Consider the following 23,344-nt stretch of genomic DNA (forward strand, 5'->3'; position numbering starts at 1 on the left):
ATGCATTTTAAAAACGTTGGGTATCAGTAATTCTATCTGGTTATTCAAATTTCTGTTACCCATTAGTTTTTACACATGTGGGTATTTTAAGTTAAATATTTATAAACACTATTCATCTAGTCCCAGCAAACTGGTGTCGTGTGGGTTCGAGAGCTTTATAGGACTCAAAAATAGCGTATCTGTAATGTTCGTTGCATATTTGATACGTTGGATTTTATATTTCTGATGCATATTTTACGCAGATATGCAGCTTATCTGGAGCTCTGTTCTATATTCTGAATACATTTTAGAATTTAACAACCCCTAGGCTTTATAAAAGCTGGAACTTGACCAAATTATGGCTTTAGTACTTATGTGAGTATACATTTAATGCGTCATTGGCATTGTTGAGTCGTTTAAAATTGTTCAGGGTATCATAATCAGCATTCAATTAGACTTTTCAGCTAGTGTTGCTGAAGGTTTTTTTACTCGTTTTATATCGTAGAACATTTGTTTGTTATAATTTTGGCTAAACTTTTCCATAATCACAAGTAACTAAAGGAATGGTGTAAATCCTGCCAGGGCCCATGCAGGTAGCAAAGGTACTGTAAGTCCCCTTGGTACCCAGTATGGTGGCCTACCTTTAGGGTGCTGGTGATAAATAGCCCAATTTTACATAACTCACTCATTTTCTCCAAAATGTACCATCTCTGCATTTATTTCATTGGCATGATCAGCAAATTACAAAAGGCCCACCTGTATAGAAGGGGGTGCATCTTATACATGCAGACATTGAGGTTTCTCCAAATGCAAACATAATAGAAGAATGTTTCCCTTTTTGACAACACTTACAGAAACTACCTTGTGATATACATACCAACACTTTATTTGGGATGTTCTGTTTTTAATATACAAATCGGCAAAACAATGCAACAGTTCCAGAAGAAACACTTGTCAGGCTCTTTCTTTTATACCATATTTGCCATAAAAAGCTCTCTAGGATCATATTAAAAGAGGGAACCAAAAACTTAAACAGTCTATGAAATCTATTTTTAAAAATCTCGCCACTTAAACAAAAGAAAAATCACCATCAAAATCTCGACTGGTTCTGATTTCATAAAATACATGTATTCTTGTCCTGAGGCAGGACAAACTACAAAAGTTGTATTCATTTCAGATTGAGCATTGGAGGACGAAACATTTTGATAAACTTAAGAGGTTGTTTTTTTCTGTAATACATCACAATACTGAAAAGAAAATACTGTTATGAAAATGTTCAGGTACCATATGAGGTGTTTAAAGATAAGGTAGAGATTGGTCTATAAGTTGGTCAGGGGGCACTTATCGGAGCAGGGTCACGTCAAATGTCAAGGTCAGTCACACATTGAAAGACATTCAAAGTTCAAACATTTAATTCTGACTCTTTACAGTATCATAGCATAACTTTACATATGCTTATGACATCTTTTGTTGGGTAACGAGAGGGATAGCACTTTGTTTCAAGGTTGTAATGTATTGGGTGTCTATTGCCAAACCAGAAGTGCTCGTAACTTGCGGGAGGAACAGGACGGAGTAGTTCTGCATTTGACGACATTAAGGATCATATGTGTATATAGATAGATATTGGTGAGGTCAAAATGGTTCATGATGCATGTTTTTGGTGGGACAATTAAGGGCATTAAAGACAACGTGGGCCTGGGGTGGTTTCTGATTTTGCATGTTATACAAACACCTCCTGTTGCTGTTTTGTCTTCTGTATTCTTCTGTTTTTCAAACGATACCACGCATAACTTTGTTTCAATGTATTTTATTAATATCACATTCATTCTTCACTTGGTCATAGATATTAAACTTTGTGAATGTGCATGAGCATCACTTGCCATACATTTCTCACAGACATACATGTGAAGATGATATCCACACTGGTGATACATTTCCACACTGGCTAGTTCCATGTTCTAACCATCTTCCGGAGGCAAGCTTGTCTACTAGCCCATATGAAAGCCTAGTTTATACCCTTGCCACATCAAGGACACATTTTTGGCCCCTTATACCAAAAAAAACGATATCTAATCAGGTCGCTGTTCTTATCTCGTATAGCTTCAAAGATGGCGAATAATATAGCAGGCTACGGCCTAGTCGATCAGATAACGAAAACATTTGCAATTTCATCCCTGACACAAAAACCTAGGCAATTGTTGGGGGATTTAAAAAATGTAATAGACATTCGTGTCAACAGACAGACAGCGGTAAGTCACACGAAGGTGTATCAGTCATGGATGTACATTTTTTTAAACGTTCTCTAATAGGACTATGGATAAGTGTGAAAGTCCAACCATATTTAGCACAGGAAAGTGAGCTTGATGTCACATCGGTGGAAACAAGACTGATGAAAAGGCTAGTGGACACTCTTGCCTCGAAAAGATGTATTATAACAGTTCTAGAAACTTCAACCCTTAGACAATACAGCACCAGCCAATAAGTCTCATCAAGAAAAAAGCAATACCTAATGCAGGAGCCATTATGATCCGGGTAGAGGATCGGTAACAGGCAACCCATGCTTGTCGAAAGAGGCAACTCGGGTGGTCAGGCCTGCTGACTTGTTTGATGCAAGTCGTCATGTCTTAATTACCGGTATGTGGATTGATGCTCATGATGTCAATCACTGGACCGTCTGTGCCAGATTTGATTATTTACAGACCGCCGCCATTTAGCTGGAATATTGCTGAGTGCGTCATTAAACAACAAAGAAACATGTTTTAAGATTTTGAGCATTCAGAGTTATAGCCCTTAGTCCATGTTATTTTACAAAGTGCATAGTGTCAGGATTTGGTCTTGCTCAGGTAGTATTAGACTAGACCCACTATTGAATAACAATGCTGAATCTGTTAAAAACTTTATGTACAGTTTCACTTCTTCTGTCCTAGCTCCCTTGCTCGTAGTGTCGCGGCTTCCACCGCATCAATCAAGGCCCCCCTGAACCCTGCTTTCTCTAGTTTATGCATGGCAGCAATGGTGGTGCCCCCTGGGGAGCAAACTTCATCTTTCAGTTGACCTGGATGTTTTCCAGACTCGAGAACCATCTTGGCTGCTCCCTGAAAATACACAAATCTGGTGCAAGAGAACTCTTTTATACTTTTATACTTCTTTAAAGTAATAATAGTCTAATACTAACAACATAATGAACATAAAATTATGCTCACAGCCAAGTTTGGGCTTATACTCAGAAGCTGTAAGAGTAAGTGTGAAGAGTTATCTCCCTTCAGTGGAACTGCTACTCAATTTAAATGCTTATTTTGCATGTTTATACAAAACATTATAAGTTCCATATTTTTAAAATAGTATTCTATCAAAATCAATAAAATAGTCACTTTTAATCTGTGTTTATTTATCCAAATAAATTTTCTTCAAGCATATGCAAATATGGTCTGTTTGATTGAAACACCGACGTCACTTGCAGGTTTTGGGCAAAGGCATTGTTTCAAACAGCATAATTTCTATTTGCATCGAGCTAGTTGGTAGGCTAATGCAGGCACACATTTGTGAACACATTCTAGAGTATTTATCCTAGATTTAGTTTACTCTGTTCCTTTAACACTTTCAGCTTTATAATCAAAGAGGTGTCACATATCAATGCGTTGATTTAACATTGTCGGTGTCCATGAAGTGGTGAAATTTTCTACTGAGAGAGTGGAGCAGGTAGGAATTAACTTAACCTAGCCTGACAAATGTAACAAGTCACAGGATAGTGGGCGACTAACGGGATCGGGTGGTCAGGCTCGCTGACTTGGTTGATGCATGTCATTGGTCCCAATTGCGTGGATCAATGCTCATGTATCAGTCACTGGATTGTCTGGTCAAGACTTGTTTATTTACAGACCGCCGTCATATACATGTAGCTGGAATATTGCTGAGTGCGGCGTTAAACAACCAACCAACCAGGATAGTGGCCAGGCAAGTTATTAAGTCACTGGATTCATGGTACATATGTCCCTATAAAATATCATAATATTGTTTCTCTTCCACTGGAGCATCAACAAATCACACCTACATCAAATATTTAATTGAAATTAACAATATTACTGAGTAAAGTCAAGCACAAGCTCTCACCAACATGGTCTGTGCTGCGAGTTTCATGGCCAGGTCTCTGGGGAGCCCCATCTTCACCCCTCCGTCTGACAGAGCCTCTATTGCTGCAAATGCCTGTGAATGTGTTATTAGAAAATGACATTATTATCCCCTGCCACGAAATGGGGTGGGGGATATGGGAATGGAGTTCGTCCTATCTTTCCGTCCGCCTGTCCACTTCTCAAATACTATTTAAGTTAGAGAAATGAAATTTTACACACTCATTGTTTGCAAGAGATTCATGTCAAGACCGAGTTTGAAAATTGGTGCCATAAGTTATTGTCCTTGCTCCATTCTTTATCAACTTAGTGCTTAATGTCTGCAGTGGGGACAAGCTTTCTCAGAAACTACTGACGTTACATGAATGAAACTTTACAAGCTTATCTAAGAGATACTTGTCAAGACTGTTTAGACTTGTCCTGTAAATAATTTTCTTCTAGGGTTACTTCCCTTGCTACATGTTTTTAGACCCATGAAGATCTGGGTAGAGAGAATAGGTCTTTGGCAGCATATGCTTGCCGTAAAAGGTGACTATGCTCTGATTAATGGAATTTCTGCAAGATAGGTACATTTCTACAAATATTCCGTGACTTGGGAATCGGGGAATATGGCAAGGACTGAGAAATATTGAACATCTCCAAGGAAGAAAGAAAATCTGTTAGATCAGCTTGCAAGGTGATGGCCTTGGTTTTCTGGGATTCCACTACACTTGTTCGTCAACGCCTCTTCTAGGTTGGGGAGCTCATCTGGCGGGCCATAACGCCTCAGGGCTGTGGTCAGACGCTCAACGCTAGTGGCACATAAACAACTATGAGCTGGAGGCTCTTATTCACGAAGCAGGTCCTTCAGCACGCTCAGATTGCAATCTCCATGGAAAACCTCACAATGTTGACATATTTCAGCCATACCACTAACTTTGACATTATAAATCCAAAACACTAAATGATTGAAGACAAAAGATTATGATGAATTAAAAAAAAACATAACAATTTCAATACATTTTCTCCATTTCTTAAATTTCCAATGGCCCACAAAGAGCCTATATTATTCTTTTCTATTCCATGCCAAATCTTTAATCTCAAGTTCTGGCTCTGGTACAGCCCAAACACTGTAGACAAACATGAAGAGCTTCTAGTCTCTGTTAAATCTCCATCTCTTCACCTACATATGCAGAGCCTCTAGCCTCTGTTAAACCACCATCCCTCGCGACGTTAAACCCCATTTCACCTCACCTCACGTCACATATGAAGACTCCAAGACTGTTAAAAACGTACATATGCTGGACCACTGCCACTGACTCCTGTCACCACATCAAGCAGCATCTCCTGGCTCTCCTCGCACAGTCCAACACTGTTCATCAGTGATGTCACCAGTGACGTGTCCCCCTCCTCCACCGCCGACCCCCGAGACACCACCGCTGCCCCAGCCCTCACCAAGGAAGGTGTGTTGGGCATCACACGCAGAACTCGGGTTCCTTTTGGCAGATTCTGAAATTGCAAAGGTCTAGATCAGTATTGAGCATTATATCCGGCTTCATTTAATAATTGGGTCCAAAGAAAAATTGGGTCCTAACTTTAGAAATTTCTCACATTTCTGTATGAAAACTGAATCAGAAACTAACCTATTCTATCGTAGATGTTGTCTGTGTGAGTTGGGTGTGATGCTGTGTGGGCAATTTTGTCAAGACATGTAACATTATGTCAGCACAGAAATGATGTGGACAGAACAAAGGTCATAATTGTGGTCAATCTGGAATTCAAACTCAGGGCCAGCACACATGTTCGGTGGTAAATATTGAGATTCCTGTTGCTATAGACATGAACAAGTTGCTATGGTGAAATTCAACACACTACACATATCTCTATTCCACTTTTAGGGCGGATGGGTAGCCTAGTGGTTAAAGCGTTCACTCATCATGCCGAAGACCCGGGGTCCATTCCCAACATGGGTACAATGTGTGAAGCCCATTTCTGGTTTCCCCTGCCGTGATATTGCTGGAATATTGCTAAAAGAGGCGTAAAACCATACTCACTCACTATTTCACCTTTAGAATTTGCACTCTAGAAAACTATTCTTGGTTCATAGCTTGTCATGTTACCAAGACGGCATGGATCATTGCTCACAATATCAATCATTGACTGGTCCAGACTCAAGTACTTACAGTCATGCCGTTATATAGCTGTGATATCAACAAGTGCTGAGTTTAGCAGCAAACACATGAAGATCCGGGGTAGAATAGGTCTTCAGCAACCCATGCTTGCCGTAAAAGGCAACGAACGGGATCAGGTGATCAGGCTCGCTGACTTGGTTCATGCATGTCATCGTATCCCAATTGCGTGGATCGATGCTCATGCTGTCAATCACTGAATTGTCTGGTCCAGACTCGATTATTTACAGACCGCTATCATATAGCTGGAATATTGCTCAGTGCTGCGTTAAACAACAAACAGACAACAGACAGCAACAAACAAACCTGCTCTATGGTAGATATTGAGATTCCACTTGCTATGGACATAAAAAGGTTGTTTGAAGACACAGCGGAGAAGACTTCTTGTAACACAGGTTCAACTACTTGCGGCTTCACAGCGATGACAACCAAACTGCTGCGAGTGACAATTTCCTTGTTGTCCTGTGTCACATTTACACCGAGCTCCTGTAACATGGAATCCAACAATGTGTATCATCCTGTTTCACTGATACAAAGTATTGCTACATGGATTCCAACAATGTGTATCATCCTATTTCACTGATACAAAGTATTGCTACATGGATTCCAACAATGTGTATCATCCTATTTCACTGATACAAAGTATAGCTACATGAATTCCAACAATGTGTATCATCCTATTTCACTGATACAAAGTATTGCTACATGGAATCCAACAATGTGTATCATCCTATTTCACTGATACAAAGTATAGCTACATGGATTCCAACAATGTGTATCATCCTATATCACTGATACAAAGTATAGCTACATGGATTCCAACAATGTGTATCATCCTATTTCACTGACACAAAGTATAGCTACATGGATTCCAACAATGTGTATCATCCTATATCACTGATACAAAGTATAGCTACATGGATTCCAACAATGTGTATCATCCTATTTCACTGATACAAAGTATAGCTACATGGATTCCAACAATGTGTATCATCCTATTTCACTGATACAAAGTATTGCTACATGGATTCCAACAATGTGTATCATCCTGTTTCACTGATACAAAGTATTGCTACATGGATTCCAACAATGTGTATCATCCTATTTCACTGATACAAAGTATAGCTACATGGATTCCATCAATGTGTATCATCCTATTTCACTGATACAAAGTATAGCTACATGGATTCCAACAATGTGTATAATCCTGTTTCACTGATACAAAGTATAGCTACATGGATTCCAACAATGTGTATCATCCTATTTCACTGATACAAAGTATAGCTACATGGAATCCAACAATGTGTATCATCCTATTTCACTGATACAAAGTATTGCTACATGGATTCCAACAATGTGTATCATCCTGTTTCACTGATACAAGTATTGCTACATAGACCATACTAAAGTTACAAACTCTTTCAACATTATTTAACAACTGACTTTCACTTTCTTTGAGTTCATTGGAGTATGAACCTTCATAGAGTGAGGGCCAAAGCGTATGAACATAGGAGCTTGCATTCCCTTCAGTTTGGCCCTTACTCTAATGAAGGTTCATACTCCAATGAACTTGCACAAACTGAAATCCCGATCCCTGGCCGCGTCATACCAAAAGACATTAAAAGATAGTACTTGTTGTTACCCTGTCTGGCGCTCAGCATTAAGGGGCTAAAACAAGGACTGGTCGGCTCGGAGTCAGTATACTGAGTGGAGTATTCATGTTTAACTGCGCCATGGTATCTCAGTGAGCTAGCACTATAAATGGGCATCAGTCCGGACTAGTACAACCAGCCAGACACACACACCTGCATGCACGTCACTATATAAGTGCAATAATCTTGACCCAATTTCACCTCACCTCGCCTATTATTTTATATATCACAATTTGATACAACGAGAGATGTATTTCACAGTTTCATTTAGCAGATGTAACTTCGTGTTTGTTTATGACAGCCAAACAACGCCTCCCTGGTCTAGTGGTACAGCATCCGCCCGGAGAGCGGAAAGGTCCGGGATTTGATCCCCAGCTGTGTCATACCAAAAGACATTAAAAGATGGTTCTTGTTGTTACCCTGCCTGGCGCTCGGCATTAAAGGGCTGAAACAAGGACTGGTTGGCTCGGAGTCAGTATACTGTGTAAACTTTGGGATGATATCTCAGTGGGCTAGCACTATAAAATCAGCATAAGTTGGGACTAGTAGAAGCAGACACACACACAAACACACTCATTATATAAGTGCAACAATCTTGAAGGCATCATTAAACCCCATTTCACCACCACAAATGTAACGTGGAATAAAATTGTTCATCAAAAGGAGAGGTCACATGAATGTTATTTCAAACAAAGCATATGAACGTCAAAATGTGTTGTTTATACACTTATGAACGTCAGTTTCACGGCCATGTGACCGACCTCTCATCCATTGAAAAAGCTGTATAACATGTAAATTTCACATCAAAACAATATGTGTGAATCAAACCGTTTGACAAATCATACACTTCCATTTACGTCACATTAAGCGAAATGAAATGAAGTTAATCATGTAATTCTTTATCACTTTTGGGGCAAATATAATGAAGTTAATGATTATTACACTTCCTTATATTATGACCTGTTGTTTAATGAACTTATTTAAAAAAATGTTCACCCCCCAAAAAATGTTGGCACAGCTCCTCTTTTAATATATCATCATTTGCTTGAAAGGTGTTTACATTTTCGACTTTAATGTTAGTAATATAATGAAACAGGGATATTACATCCATGTGCACTTCAACAAAATCTGATAAAAAAGATGCTTTCTCAGTTCCACATTTGGCTCGAAAAAGCATTGAACTCTGATCTATACTACTGACAAAAAATAGGGGAACTGATGAAATGATACTAAAGGTGTAATGATGATAAATGTCTTAAAATTAATTTCAGGCATGTAGATCAATATCTGGTGTGTCCACCATGTTGGGTGAGACATGCACGACACCTTGATGACACACTGTTGATTAACTCGTGTAGGTTGCCCTTGGTATTGCCCCCCATTCCACATGAAGAGCAACCCCAAGCTGGGCCACGCAGCCATTGCTTGGTCTCTGGTATACACTCTCCACCCAAGAACATCCCACAGATGATCTATTGGGGACAAGTCAGGGGTCTTAGCGGGCCAGTCCAATGTCTGTGTGCCTTCTCACCAGAGGTAATCGCTGACAACCTGTGCATGATGTGTCTGGCATTGTCATCTTGCAGTTCAATATTTCCGCTGATAATTTTAGCGAATGGAACAATTACAGGACGCAAAATTTCGTCAACATATTGCTGGCCAGTCAAAAGTCCATTCACAATAACCAAATCACTTCGCCTGTCATGTGTAATACTGCCCCACACCATGACACTACCACCCCCTAACTGATCATGGTCAAGAATTGTTTCCCGAAGGAAAGGAAAATGTTATTTCCTCGCACTAAAAATTTTGGTAAGCTGTCTTCATTTGAAAAATATATTTATATGAATATCGCCGAAGTCTTGTTCAACAACAAAGATTTATAAGGTACTTTCTTTGTTGGTCCACGGGAACAGGCAGTCAACTGAATTACTGGTCCAAGCCTAAATTTACTTGCAAAAAAATGGTAATTACCGGTAAATGAGTACACTGCTATTGCGTAGTCCAATTAATGAAATGAGACAATCTCTATTGTTAGGCCTGCTTCCCCCAGGTCTCAATGCAACCCCACCTGATATGAAATTTCCTTGTGATTAGATGTTGATTTCAAATGCAGCAGTGTCACGGTATTGTAAACAACTGGTTCGTTCAAATCATTGGTTCCCATAGTTTGAGTCAGTAGTATATGACCTGATAAAACATAAACAACACCGGCCATCATGCTCACACTCATCTTCCCGAGGCAAGAGAGTTAACTGAATTTAAAAGTCCAGTTTCCACCCTTGCCAAACTAGGCTAGTATTCCTGGGCTCTATCGTTTCGCCACCAGTGGCTATTACGAGTTATTTTCTTTCTACCTCTTACCACCTCTCGTATCACTTGCATTTACTTCAAACAAAACAGTGGCGCCCAGTATAGAAGATCTGATCGATAATCAAGGTCTTTGTTTGGATAAAACGGGTCTTACAGCACGCAATGCGTGAGTACCTTGATTAAAGCTCTCAACGCTACTGTCGAACCAGTTCGACAGAGTTTGTCACTACCCGTGTTGCTACTATCGAAACCAGTTCGACAGGCAAATAGCATAAGGACAACCTCAAACAAAACTCGCCATATCTATTTACCAAGAAGGCTTTGCGTAACATTAAAATTACGTATGACATGCATAATGCTCAGCTTGCTCAATATTAAAACTTTCAGGTCTTACATAGCAAAGTGCATAAAATCACGTGAGCAGCTTGATTAAAAATATGAAAAGATTTAGAAAATATCTGTTGACAAGGAGTTGGCGGTGCACATGCTTTGCAAATCCTGCAATCGACCGAAATCTGCACAACAGTTTACGAACCGGATTTTGATTTCGTTGCACAATTTTGATTGGACTATGCATAGACTCGTTAGTCCAGCCAAAATCTAACTCTATAATACCAGCCTAGTTCGGCAAGGGTGGAAACTGGACTTTTTTAGTCAGTTAACTCCCTAGCCTCGGGAAGATGGCTCACACTATCAACCATCCAGACTCGATTACTTCTCAAGATAACATGGGGTATTGAGGTAGCCTGATGTTTAAACAATTGCCAGTCAAGCAGAAAACATGTTTAATCCCAAACATAGATACAGTGTAGCCTATTGCTGCCAAGACATTGCTTCAATCCCAAAACAACAAGAAAACGTTGACGCAGAGCAGCAATGTTCCTTGCCATACGTGATGCCTCAGAAATGCATAACAATGATGTTATTGAGGTAAGGAATTAAAACTTAATCCATGTAAATTAAACAGGAGAAAGTGTAGCTTTACCCCACGGAGATTCTGCATGGCAGAACTGAAAGGCAAGAAGCTGCATAATTATACTTACCGTATTCGACGTAATAAGCGTCCCGCTCTAATAAACGCCCACGGCGATATTTGCTGATATATTGGCTAGTGAACAATCCCAATTAGCACCCCTTCCGATTGATCAATGTACACAAGACTTATTTATTCGCGTATAATACACACTCGTGTGTTATATGCACCCTTAGTTATGAGCAATCAAATTCTAGAAAAATATATCTGTCGTACATAAACATTTCAGGCTGTCACCATAAACCACGAAATTTATCTTTCAACTCTGTTTTTTTTTCCGGCAAAAAAATATTCTAATAAGAGACCCCTATTTCTAATTTTGAGAGCGCCCTGGGTGCTTATTACATCGAATACAGTACCTCAAATGAAACAAGGCTGGTATGCAAAACATAATATTTATTACAAGTGTTCCCCAATACACTTGCTTCTTTTGTATAGGGTAGCTGTATTTTAGAGGGTAAATCATATGACATGACAGTATTTGCTTGCACAAAAATACATATGTAGAAAACACATCCAAACTGCCAACAATAATGGCAGATGCACATACACATATAAATATAATCAGATTGTGACCACCTGTGACGATCCGAGGTAGAATAGGTCTTCAGCAACCCATGCTTGCCCTAAAAGGCAACTACGCTTGTCGTAAAAGGCGACTAATGGGATCGGGTGGTCAGGCTCGCTGACTTGGTTGATGCATGTCATTGATCCCAATTACGTGGATTGATGCTCATGATGTTAATCACTGGATTGTCTGGTCCAGACTCAATTATTACAGACCGCCGTCATATAGCTGGAATATTGCTGAGTGAGGCGTTAAACAGAAAACAAACAAACAAAAAATAGTTTTAGCACTTGGCAAAGGAGGCATTTGGTTATAATATTGTAATAAGGGTTCCATATGCCAAAATAGTTCCTACAAAATGGGACACAAAAATCAACAAATCGCACACTGTTAACAGTGAACACGCTATATTGTGACAACAGGTTACCGGCTGTGATGTCATACGTCAACATGGTTGTACATACTGGTATTTTCTTTGCGGTGCAGGAAGTACACAACAAATATTCATTTCATGAAGTAGTTTACGGTTTCAATCTTCAATATATTTTCACCCAGTAAATTTCATTGCTGCAATATATGTTCATGTATCTGTTACTGTTTAATATTAATACAAATGCCATAATGATTATGTTTATGATCTGTCGTGTATTTGAACATAAAAATTCACATTCATTGTGTCGAGTAATGGATCTTCTTCCCATAATATGTTAGGTGAATGTAACTCACTGCAGCATATACATATTTCCTTGGGGGAATCGTGAAATATTCATTATGGCAAACATATAAAAATAGTAAATAGGTTAATTAAAACAGCTGTCATCTTTGTAAATAAAAGTAAATATATACCTGAAGGAAAATCATTACATTTTTTATTAATATATACACAAGTGTGGACAAAATTATTTGTTTTACATTTGTATTAATCGTTCGACTGGCGGAACATTGATGTCTGAAGGTTGCAACTCAACGCCATGTGAATGCCAAATTGTATACAACTTCAGTTTGTACAACTAATTGCAACACAACCATGAGGGATTTGGTTAATTTAAGACATGGAAAAAACAATTACAAATATTTTCAGTGAAAACGAACATCCACACTACAATCAAAAGGGGTGTATGTAGTTTGTAGATTTGAGCCACATTACATGCCATCAAAGCTGTTGTCATTGTTCATCATTCATCAAAAATATGCAAAATAAAAAATATTTAATTTGATTACTGAGGAATTTAAATTTCAGTAATTCAAAATTATGCGAAATACGTGGTATAAAATTAAAGTAATCTCTACACTTCCGGCCTTGAGGGGGGAGACGAATAAAGCAAACTCACTTACTCACTCACTCATGCACAAAATGCCATGATTTAGCTGTATCAATATCAACCTCATTCAGGCATGAGGGTAGCCACGTGTTTGAAGTCCTGGGTGTACATCCATGTCACTCACCTTGATACAGTTGAGAGACTTCGGGTCAGGATCACTTGCTCTGATGTTGCCTGCTCGAACCAGTCCTGCAATCAGAGAATCTCAAACTTTAGTCTTTAATACATGACTCCAAATGGCACTGTGCTAGTTCATGTTGGACAAATATCCAGAAACACTACATCCTCCATTATCCATTGAATGATATCACTGCCAACATATCTAATAGTTGTAAGGAAAACCCTATCCTTCGTAGGAAATTAAACTGCCCAAGTGCAAGGTGGGAAAACATCACATCTTTCCTGTATGCCCAGATGTAAACATCAACATTTTTGGGATCACATTTTTTGCTCTATTATTTCACACTGTAACTTCTTTAGATCATCTTAAAGACAACTGAAGACAAGCAAGATAGTTTGAAACATATGGTGGGAGATGCACTCTCCCTCTCCATCGCCGTCTGGCTTTTGTTCTGGGTGACCAGAGATCCACACTCTAGAAACCAGTTTAGCAGAAAGAGAATAGACTATCGGGATTGGGTGGTCAGGCTCGCTGTCTTGGTTGATGCATGTCATCGTAACCCAACTGTGCGGATTGATGCTCATGACGTCAATCACTGGATTGTCTGGTCCAGACTCGATTATTTACAGACTGCCATCATATAGCTGGAATACTGCTGAGCAGCATTAACCAACAAACAAACCAAAAAAAAAGAAAGAGAATGTGCACTCCAATACACACGATACCTGCCTTAGCAGAATTGTATCTGCCACTTCAGACATTTTGGAAATGTCATATTTGTCAAGAAATAATTCCATGCATCTTTATGAAATTTGATAAGCAGCAGGTATGTGCAAAAACATGTGTTTAGGCAAAAGTTCTTATCCTGCAATAATCTACCCTCATGTTGTATCAAAAGTTCTTATCCTGCAATAATCTATCTTCATGTTGTATCAAAAGTTATTATCCTGCAATAATCTATCCTCATGTTGTATTAAAAGTTCTTATCCTGCAATAATCTACCATCATGTTGTATTAAAAGTTCTTATCCTGCAATAATCTACCCTCATGTTGTATTAAAAGTTCTTATCCTGCAATAATCTACCATCATGTTGTATTAAAAGTTCTTATCCTGCAATAATCTACCATCATGTTGTATTAAAAGTTCTTATCCTGCAATAATCTATCCTCATGTTGTATTAAAAGTTCTTATCCTGCAATAATCTATCCTCATGTTGTATTAAAAGTTCTTATCCTGCAATAATCTACCCTCATGTTGTATCAAAAGTTCTTATCCTGCAATAATCTATCTTCATGTTGTATCAAAAGTTATTATCCTGCAATAATCTATCCTCATGTTGTATTAAAAGTTCTTATCCTGCAATAATCTACCATCATGTTGTATTAAAAGTTCTTATCCTGCAATAATCTACCCTCATGTTGTATTAAAAGTTCTTATCCTGCAATAATCTACCATCATGTTGTATTAAAAGTTCTTATCCTGGAATAATCTACCCTCATGTTGTATTAAAAGTTCTTATCCTGCAATAATCTATCCTCATGTTGTATTAAAAGTTCTTATCCTGCAATAATCTATCCTCATGTTGTATTAAAAGTTCTTATCCTGCAATAATCTACCCTCATGTTGTATTAAAAGTTCTTATCCTGCAATAATCTACCCTCATGTTGTATCAAAAGTTCTTATCCTGCAATAATCTAACTTCATGTTGTATTAAAAGTTCTTATCCTGCAATAATCTATCTTTATGTTGTATCAAAAGTTCTTATCCTGCAATAATCTATCTTCATGTTGTATCAAAAGTTCTTATCCTGCAATAATCTACCCTCATGTTGTAACAAAAGTTCTTATCCTGCAATAATCTATCTTCATGTTGTATTAAAAGTTCTTATCCTGCAATAATCTATCTTCATGTTGTATCAAAAGTTCTTATCCTGCAATTATCTATCCTCATGTTGTATCAAAAGTTCTTATCCTGCAATAATCTATCTTCATGTTGTATCAAAAGTTCTTATCCTGCAATAATCTATCCTCATGTTGTATCAAAAGTTCTTATCCTGCAATAATCTATCTTCATGTTGTATTAAAAGTTCTTATCCTGCAATAATCTATCCTCATGTTGTATGAAAAGTTCTGTTTCTTATGTTTGCATTTGTTTGCCCTTCTACTATGACCTTGAGACCTGACTTAACAAGTAATCCAGAAGAATTCCCATCTTCCCAAGGCAAGATGCCTAGTTCGGCAAGGGTGGAAACAGAACTTTTATAGTCAGTTACCTAACTCTCTTGCCTAGGGACGATGAAGAATTCCATGAGCCACAAGTTTACATCATATGCTCCAACTTCTGAATGCCACAAGTGAGATATATCCCCTCACCTGAAATACCAACAGTGATTTACCTTATTACATAACACGGTTCGCCCCGATTATGTTTCTAGGTTTGTCAGCACCATACCCGTGCTTGTGGGTTTCACCGAAGTGGTAAAAGTCTGAGACCTGCATCACTTCAGGCTTTCCTCCCACGTTAAGCTGACACGCAGTGATATAACTGGAATAATGTTAAAAGCGGTGTTAAGCCCAACTCACTCACTCACTATTACATAACAAATACAATAACAGTAACGATAACGATTAAAAAGTTGAAACAAGCTGATTGAATACTTGTTAAAAATATTATATTGCTAGATTAGATCCTCATAGGCAGACAGGATGTGACATCCTTGATCTCTGTTGAAAGGTTTGTGACTTTTGAGAGTTTTGCTTCTGTGAAGTCCTGAGGTTTGGTTGAGAGGATCTGGACCTTGTCAAACTGAAGTTGATGGCAAGACAACTCTTGCTGGTGGTCTGAGGGGGGCTGATTTTACTGTCAACTTTGGCTGTTGAAGTTTTATGTTCTACTGGGTGGGAGGTTTCACCAATGCATGAGTCACCAGTCTTACAGATCTTGGGGCTGTTGCTTGTTGGATCGAGGGTGACAGCCATCAGGTTGGAGGCTGGTACTAAAGGATGGGCAGCCAGTGACGATGGTATCGATGCCTGCTTGGTGCTTAAGTAATCTGCTGATTTGATAACTTCTTTGATAGGCATTTAGAAGATGGAGAACTAAGAAAGGAAAAGAATTTATGGATGAACAACTGCAATAAAGAAGTTGTTCATCCATAAATTCTTATCCTTACTGCTGATTTGATGTTAAGTCTTGTAACATGATTCTGAAGAGGGGGATACTGGTCTTGTCGGTTTGGCTGTAGAGTGGTTGAGATGGTCCTCTAACTAGCTTCATACGATACAGGTCTGATTGGTTTGGGTCAGGGCTGTAGAGTGGTTGAGATGGTCCTCTAACTAGCTTCATACGATACAGGTCTGATTGGTTTGGGTCAGGGCTGTAGAGTGGTTGAGATGGTCCTCCAACTAGCTTCATAGGATACAGGTCTGATTGGTTTGGGTCAGGGCTGTAGAGTGGTTGAGATGGTCCTCTAACTAGCTTCATAGGATACAGGTCTGATCGGTTTGGGTCAGGGCTGTAGAGTGGTTGAGATGGTCCTCTAACTAGCTTCATAGGATACAGGTCTGATTGGTTTGGGTCAGGGCTGTAGAGTGGTTGAGATGGTCCTCTTACCAGCTACATAGGATACAGGTCTGATCGGTTTGGGTCTGGGCTGTAGAGTGGTTGAGATGGTCCTCTAACTAGCTTCATAGGATACTGGTTGTGAGTGGTGACGGCATGCTGCAGATGCTTAAGTTCATGGTCAAGGTTAAGGTTGCTGGGGCAGATGTTCTTGAATCTCTTGGTCAGTGTGGAGATGATGCCAGACTTAGTTTTAAGGGGGTGGTTTCAGTTGAAAGGATGTACTGGTCACAATAGGTAGGCTTCCTGTAGACAGTGATTTGGATCTTGTACTTTGGGTCTCTGGATACAAAAACGTCTCTTGGCATATTCAGAAATTCACTGTAGCTCACCTGGATATGCAGACAACAGTTTTGAAAACAAAGAGCCACAGAAAAAAACTTAATTGCTGACACCATTGACATTCAAAGATTTATGGCATAAAAACTAATAACTAGCTTTAAAATCTAGCAAACTGAACAAAATATAATGCTCTCATTAGGAGCTACACACCTGCCAAAGTGCAGCTCAATCAGTCTGACAGTTTTACAGGTTAAGAAGTTTACAGAGGACTAAGTGAATTGGGTTTAACGTCGCTTTTAATAGTATTACAGTTATATCGCGGCGTGTCAGCTTAATGTGGGATGAAAGCCCAAAGTGATGCAGGTCTCAGACAATTACCACTTCAGTGAAACCCATGAGCACCGGTATGTTGCTGATTCAAACCCACAATCATAGGTTTCTGGCATGCCCAAGGGATGCAATTCTGCACAGCGAATCGCAGTTATATCGCGGCGTGTCAGCTTAATGTGGGATGAAAGCCCAAAGTGATGCAGGTCTCAGACATTTACCACTTCAGTGAAACCCATGAGCACCGGTATGGTGCTGATTCAAACCCACAATCATAGGTTTCTGGCATGCCCAAGGGATGCAATTCTGCACAGCGAATCGCAGCACCTTTTGCCACTCCTGTTTACAGAGGAAAATATATGAACTATATGAGAGAATCTAAGAACATGGTCAAACAAGGTCAAAGTATAAATATTGCAAACAAATAGAACCACAAGTAACTGCATATTTACCAAATTTCATTACATATTGAGCAAAAATAACTGAGGAATGGCTATAAAATGTTTCAATTTTCAGAATGGTTGAAATGTATAAGTCATATTTATGTACAAATTACAATATCACACAAAAAAAGAATATATCTGTATTTATATACTAAATACATGACATTTCATCTTCACTGGTCTAGTGGTTCTTGAGCAGATCATGTTTACAAAGCAAGGAATTAATTTTGATAGAATTTAGTTGCAAAAGCCCAAATAAAAACTAAATTACATAATAATTAATATTGCAATAGATGCATATGTTGCATCCCACTACAACTTACTACATGTGCGCCAAATTACATTCCATTTTTTTTTTAAATGTCCAGGTAATGGCATAAATATGGCTGGCTTGTCAAATGAATCAATTCTTTTGAGTTGTGTATATGATACATCATACTGTTTACAGTCCAAAGCATAATATTCCTCACTCCTCATACATCAAACTGTTTACATGGCATCTTTATGTCACATACCTCTCCAGCTGTACAGCGTTTTAGAAAATTAATTTGGTGTAACTAGACCATGTAGAGAGACAATCAATATTTCCTGAAAGACTGCATTATACACCATGTGTTCAGAAGACTGTCAGGGGTTTCATCATCCAGTTGACTGACCTTGAGTTGGAAGAAACATTCTTTTCAAATTCTTGTTATGATGCAATCTGTTTGCAACGATGGGTTGAGGGAGTGCACAGACTCATCTTGGATGATTTTCTTCAAATGATTGTGAAAATCTACAGCAACAGCAGTTAAATATTGTACATCATTGCCTATACCAGTCCCCAGATCTGCAATACCTTGTAGAAGTCTTCAATAACATTGAATGACGTGCCCCCAAGAAAATTCAAATAATTTTACCATAAAGCTTACATATAATCTTAAATTCTTACACATAAAACATCAGAATTAATACCAACAATTTCACTTAAAATTTTAGATTTTGAAAAAATCAAATATGCTAAAGCAGGTACATCAACATGGAATATATTGAAAATTCCAAAAATGTATGTAACTGACAGGAACAAGTTGGCTTTAGCTAAATATACCAATACCAACCTATTCCCAGCACTTACATATACCACACAAACATTTAAAACCTTGGTAACAATGGAGGCTCTAAGCACCAATGAAGAACTTGAAGTGCAGATTTATACATAACATTTTTTGTTATGAAAGTACTGGTAGGTCATTTACCTACACTAACACCATTTATTTTTAAATTTACACTTATTAAACCTCAAAATGTCACAATTCTTTTGTAATAAGGCATGTGTTGCACTGGGTTTTTTGTTAAACATATTAATATGGCTGGAACTGGTGAGATCTTCTTCACTTTATCACATTGAACACTTAGATTTTATAGTCAGATTCATGATGGCTATAGGACAAGTGTCTAACACACAGGCTATATTACAGTCCTGTGACAATGTCAGTATGTTGCGAGGCTCTTTTTACTGGAACTGATTTGAAACGGCAAATACATGTAACATGAGGGCACACTAAATCAAACAAGTATAAACCTCAGCATAATGATGATTGTATTTTGTGTATCAGTTTACCTTGCAGTGTTAATTAACATGGGAAAAATAATTTATGTTATTGTGTTTAATTAAATAAGAGTTATACTGTCATTACTGTATCTTAAATAAAATGAGTAATTTTAATCCTTCATTCAGAGCTCATATCAGAATTGTAAATAAGTGTTTAATAAATAAATGGAGGGATGGATGGACGGACGGACGGACGGACGGACGGACGGACAGACAGACAGACAGACAGACAGACAGACAGACAGACAAATAAATAAATAAACATATTTTTCATATCCCTTTTAACAATTCAACACTGCACATGTTTTCAGTTTGCAGCAGAGGCACACACATGCTTCATGTAGAATACACCTATTTTTCATATACCTTTTTACAATTCAACACTGCACGTCTTCGATTTGTAGTAGAGGCACACAATTGAAATTAAGTTGATGAAGATGAAACAAAAGTAAGTATATATCGAAAAATGCACATAGATTCCCTGTGTTATCATCCACATGACTGCATCACAGTGATAATGACATATGTAAGTAAATGGAATAGATTGATATGGATACACAGTGGCAACAGGTGAGAGGAAAGTTATAGTCAATATTCCAACATAAACATAGCATGACTAACTTACATACAGAATAAATAGCTTAACCAGCAAGCTGTTTGCATAATTACAAAGGAACAAATCCACAACATGTCAACAGTTTAATCAAGCTTAAAGGATGGAGCGAGTAGCCATCAAGCATGATAAGTGTGTCACTTAATACCGAATTCAATTATTATTTTTCTACTTATGAGAATAATACTGTGTGTTTGGTCATGTGTTGGGAGGGGTGCTGATTTATAATGCTACCCCACTGAGATACCATGCCACTGTTTGACATGAATGAACCACTCAGACTCCAAGCTGACTAGTCCTTGTTTTATTCTTTTACTGCCAATCGTCTCGAGCCAAGGGAGTTAACAGACTTTAAAAGTCCAGTTTCCACCCTTCCCAAACAAGGCTGGAATTCCTGGGCATGATCGTAGCGCCACCAGTGGTTATTACGAGTTATGTCCCTTCTAAGCCTCTCCTATGGACCAATCAGATTCCACCTCGCGTATAACTTGCATTTGTTCCAAACAAAATGGTTGCACCCAGTCAAGACGATCAGATCGATAATCATGATCTGTATTGTGATAAAACAGGTCTTACATCGCAAAGTGCATCAAGTCACGTGAGCACCTTAATTAAAAACATGAAAAGATTTGGAAAATATCTGCTGACAACGAGTTGGCGGTGCACATGCTTTGCAAATCCTGCAATCCACCGAAAACTGCACAAAAGTTTACAAACCGGATATCGATTTCGTTGCGCGATTTTGATTGGACTTTGCATAGACTCGTTAGTCTAGCCAAAATGTAACTCCATAATACCAGCCTAGTTCGACAAGGGTGGAAACTAAACTTATATAGTCAATTAACTCCCTTGCCTCTGGAAGATGGTTACTGCCATGAACCAGGCAGGGTAACACTAAGTACCATCTTTAACTGTGTTTCGGAATAACACGGCCAGGGTCCACCATGGAGTAGTAAGTGAGCAACATTTCCAGGAGACCTACTTGGAGTGGGACGAGTATCAGAATTCGGCTGTATCTGGGTTATCTAGATGTCAACAAAGTGCTTCACCTCAGCACATGCACACACAAATCTAATTTATTGACCTGAACTTTGAAACCTGTTGAATTTCATTAACTTGCTCCTCAGTCAAATTAGAGATCTATGAACAGTTTTTCCTTTCAAAATCTGACAAACCTTACTGTTTTGTGTCTGGTTTAACAACTTCATTGTCAAATATATTATAAGCAACAAAATAATGGAGGTGGTGAAATGGCATCAAGATTATTGCACTTATATAGTGATGTCCATGCTTGTACTAGTCTGACTAATGCCAGTTTTATAGTGGTAGCCTACTGAGATACCATGCTACAGTTTTAACATTAAACTCAGAACCCTTAAAAATCTGGGTTAGAATAGGTCTTCAGCAACCCATGCTTGTTGTAAAAGGTGACTAGTGGCATCGGGTGTTTTAGGCTCGCTGATTTGGTTGATGCATGTCATCGTATCCCAATTGTGTGGATCGATGCTCATTGTGTCACTCACTGGATTGTCTGGTCCAGACTTCATTATTTACAGACCACCTTCATATAGCTGGAAATTGCTGAGTGCAGCATTAAACAACAAACACACCAAACAACCGTTCAGACACAATATACAGATTCCAAGTTGACCAGTCCTTGTTTTATCCCCTTAATGCTGAGAGCCAGGCAAGGTAACAACAAGCATATAGTCATTGTTGCATCAATGAAGACAGGAAGGACTTATGGGTTTCAACATTTTAATTCTTACCAGCATCTGTACCAAAATGTTGCATGAGATAATAAACATTCAGTCGGAAACAAATAGCGAAGCATGTTTTCATTCAAGATGAAATACAGTATAGCTGGATTTTCTTTATGAAGAAAAGAGGAAAGTTATCCTGACCAAATATGATATATATTTATTGTAAATCTTTGTTAATTTTGGTTTTTATTAACTGGCATGAGACTGACATATAAGCTTGTGTATAACATGATTTCAGCTGATGTTCATAACTTGATGTTCTGAATTATAATAAAAATTCATAAATGGAAAGTTTTGTCTACAACATATCAAATTTTTTTTTAACTATTTTCCACGTTTCTCAATTGCAAAAGTTTTAATCCTATACATTTCGCGACAATATTAAAACTAACTAAGAACATTCAATAAGAATAAAGTACATATATGTCTTCAGTTATCACTCATTCAAAGCGGTAAAACACCTGTGCCACAAGTTATGTAACCATCACATAGACATACGTTATTTCCACATGCATGTTACGTTATTCCGAATCGGGGCCTACCTGAGGCGATAAAGCCGCTAGCGAGAGCCTGGGCCATCCGCCCCGCCCCTATGAAGCCCACCATTATGTCTGTCGGAACATTACCCGCCGACTTCACTTCATCAATACCAGACATGATAAGAAATCTCAAAACTTATAAACCTGCGAAATAATAATCAATAAACGACCCAGTGGTGGCTACAGCAGCACTGAACGTGTGTAAGAGGTTGTCGTCTGGATTCTTTGCGCAGGTGCCAATATTCGTGATTTTGATTGGCTAATTCCAGACAATCGCCCCGCCCACTGGTATTATCGCACTTATTTAAGCATTTTACTCGCACACGTGAGTCCCAGAGAGCGACAGGTCAGTCGAAATTGCTAAGGCAGAAGGCGACCTCTTAAACACTTAAAGCAACAGCTCTAGAGAGACAACATTTACGGATGTCATGTTATACCGGAGCAAACTGAGCAATTTGTTCTTGTTGACAAAACTGAGATAGGATCAGTTAAATGAGACCGATTATCTGTTACAAGGTCAAGCAAGATATCACGTTCTCAACACGCCAGATGTCACTTAAAATGAGCGTGTGAGGAATAGAGAATCTCGCCGACTGTCTTTCGATATCAAATATATTAACACAAGTCTAAAAAGGTTTAAAACATTTATCGACGCGTGCTGATATAATTGATATCAAAGACATATCTAAATCATTCTTCCAACAATTAAACATTGTAAACGGGTAATAAGTATGCAGTGTCTTGAATGTAAGAAGTACAACTGACCATCCTCAGTGGCGAAGAGATCAGTAGTGTCATTTGATTGTGACGTCATGGTGAGGTAGATAATCACATGATCTCACCCAAGCGATATCTCCTGTGGTAGCAGCTTATGAGTGGTA

At 38.5% G+C, this 23,344-nt stretch overlaps 1 protein-coding gene across 1 annotated transcript; it reads right to left on the reverse strand.

The window, feature by feature from the left end:
* Nucleotides 1-844: 844 nt before the first annotated feature.
* Nucleotides 845-22,694, reverse strand: LOC124110970 (pyrroline-5-carboxylate reductase 1, mitochondrial-like). Its single transcript, XM_046470490.2, has 6 exons — nt 22,467-22,694; nt 13,287-13,351; nt 6,581-6,760; nt 5,382-5,594; nt 4,090-4,182; nt 845-3,074 (listed from the first exon to the last, which is right to left on the reverse strand). The coding sequence occupies exons 1-6, from the start codon at nt 22,579-22,581 to the stop codon at nt 2,889-2,891; spliced, it is 852 nt and encodes a 283-aa protein (XP_046326446.1). The 5' UTR covers nt 22,582-22,694; the 3' UTR covers nt 845-2,888.
* Between the last annotated feature and the right edge of the window lie 650 nt (nt 22,695-23,344).

The sequence above is a fragment of the Haliotis rufescens genome, unplaced genomic scaffold, assembly GCF_023055435.1.
Source record: "Haliotis rufescens isolate VD_foot unplaced genomic scaffold, xgHalRufe1.0.p SCAF_1, whole genome shotgun sequence".
Lineage (NCBI taxonomy): Eukaryota > Metazoa > Mollusca > Gastropoda > Lepetellida > Haliotidae > Haliotis > Haliotis rufescens.

What these genes read in the sequence shown, in the direction of transcription:
- LOC124110970 (XM_046470490.2), bottom strand. Translation starts at nt 22,581, where the DNA reads ATGTCTGGTATTGATGAAGTGAAGTCGGCGGGTAATGTTCCGACAGAC. An exon ending in AGTCTCTCAACTGTATCAAG is followed by an intron (nt 6,761 to 13,286) that starts GTGAGTGACATG and finishes TCCATGTTACAG; the next exon opens with GAGCTCGGTGTAAATGTGAC. An exon ending in CAATATCTACCATAGAGCAG is followed by an intron (nt 5,595 to 6,580) that starts GTTTGTTTGTTG and finishes TTGCAATTTCAG; the next exon opens with AATCTGCCAAAAGGAACCCG.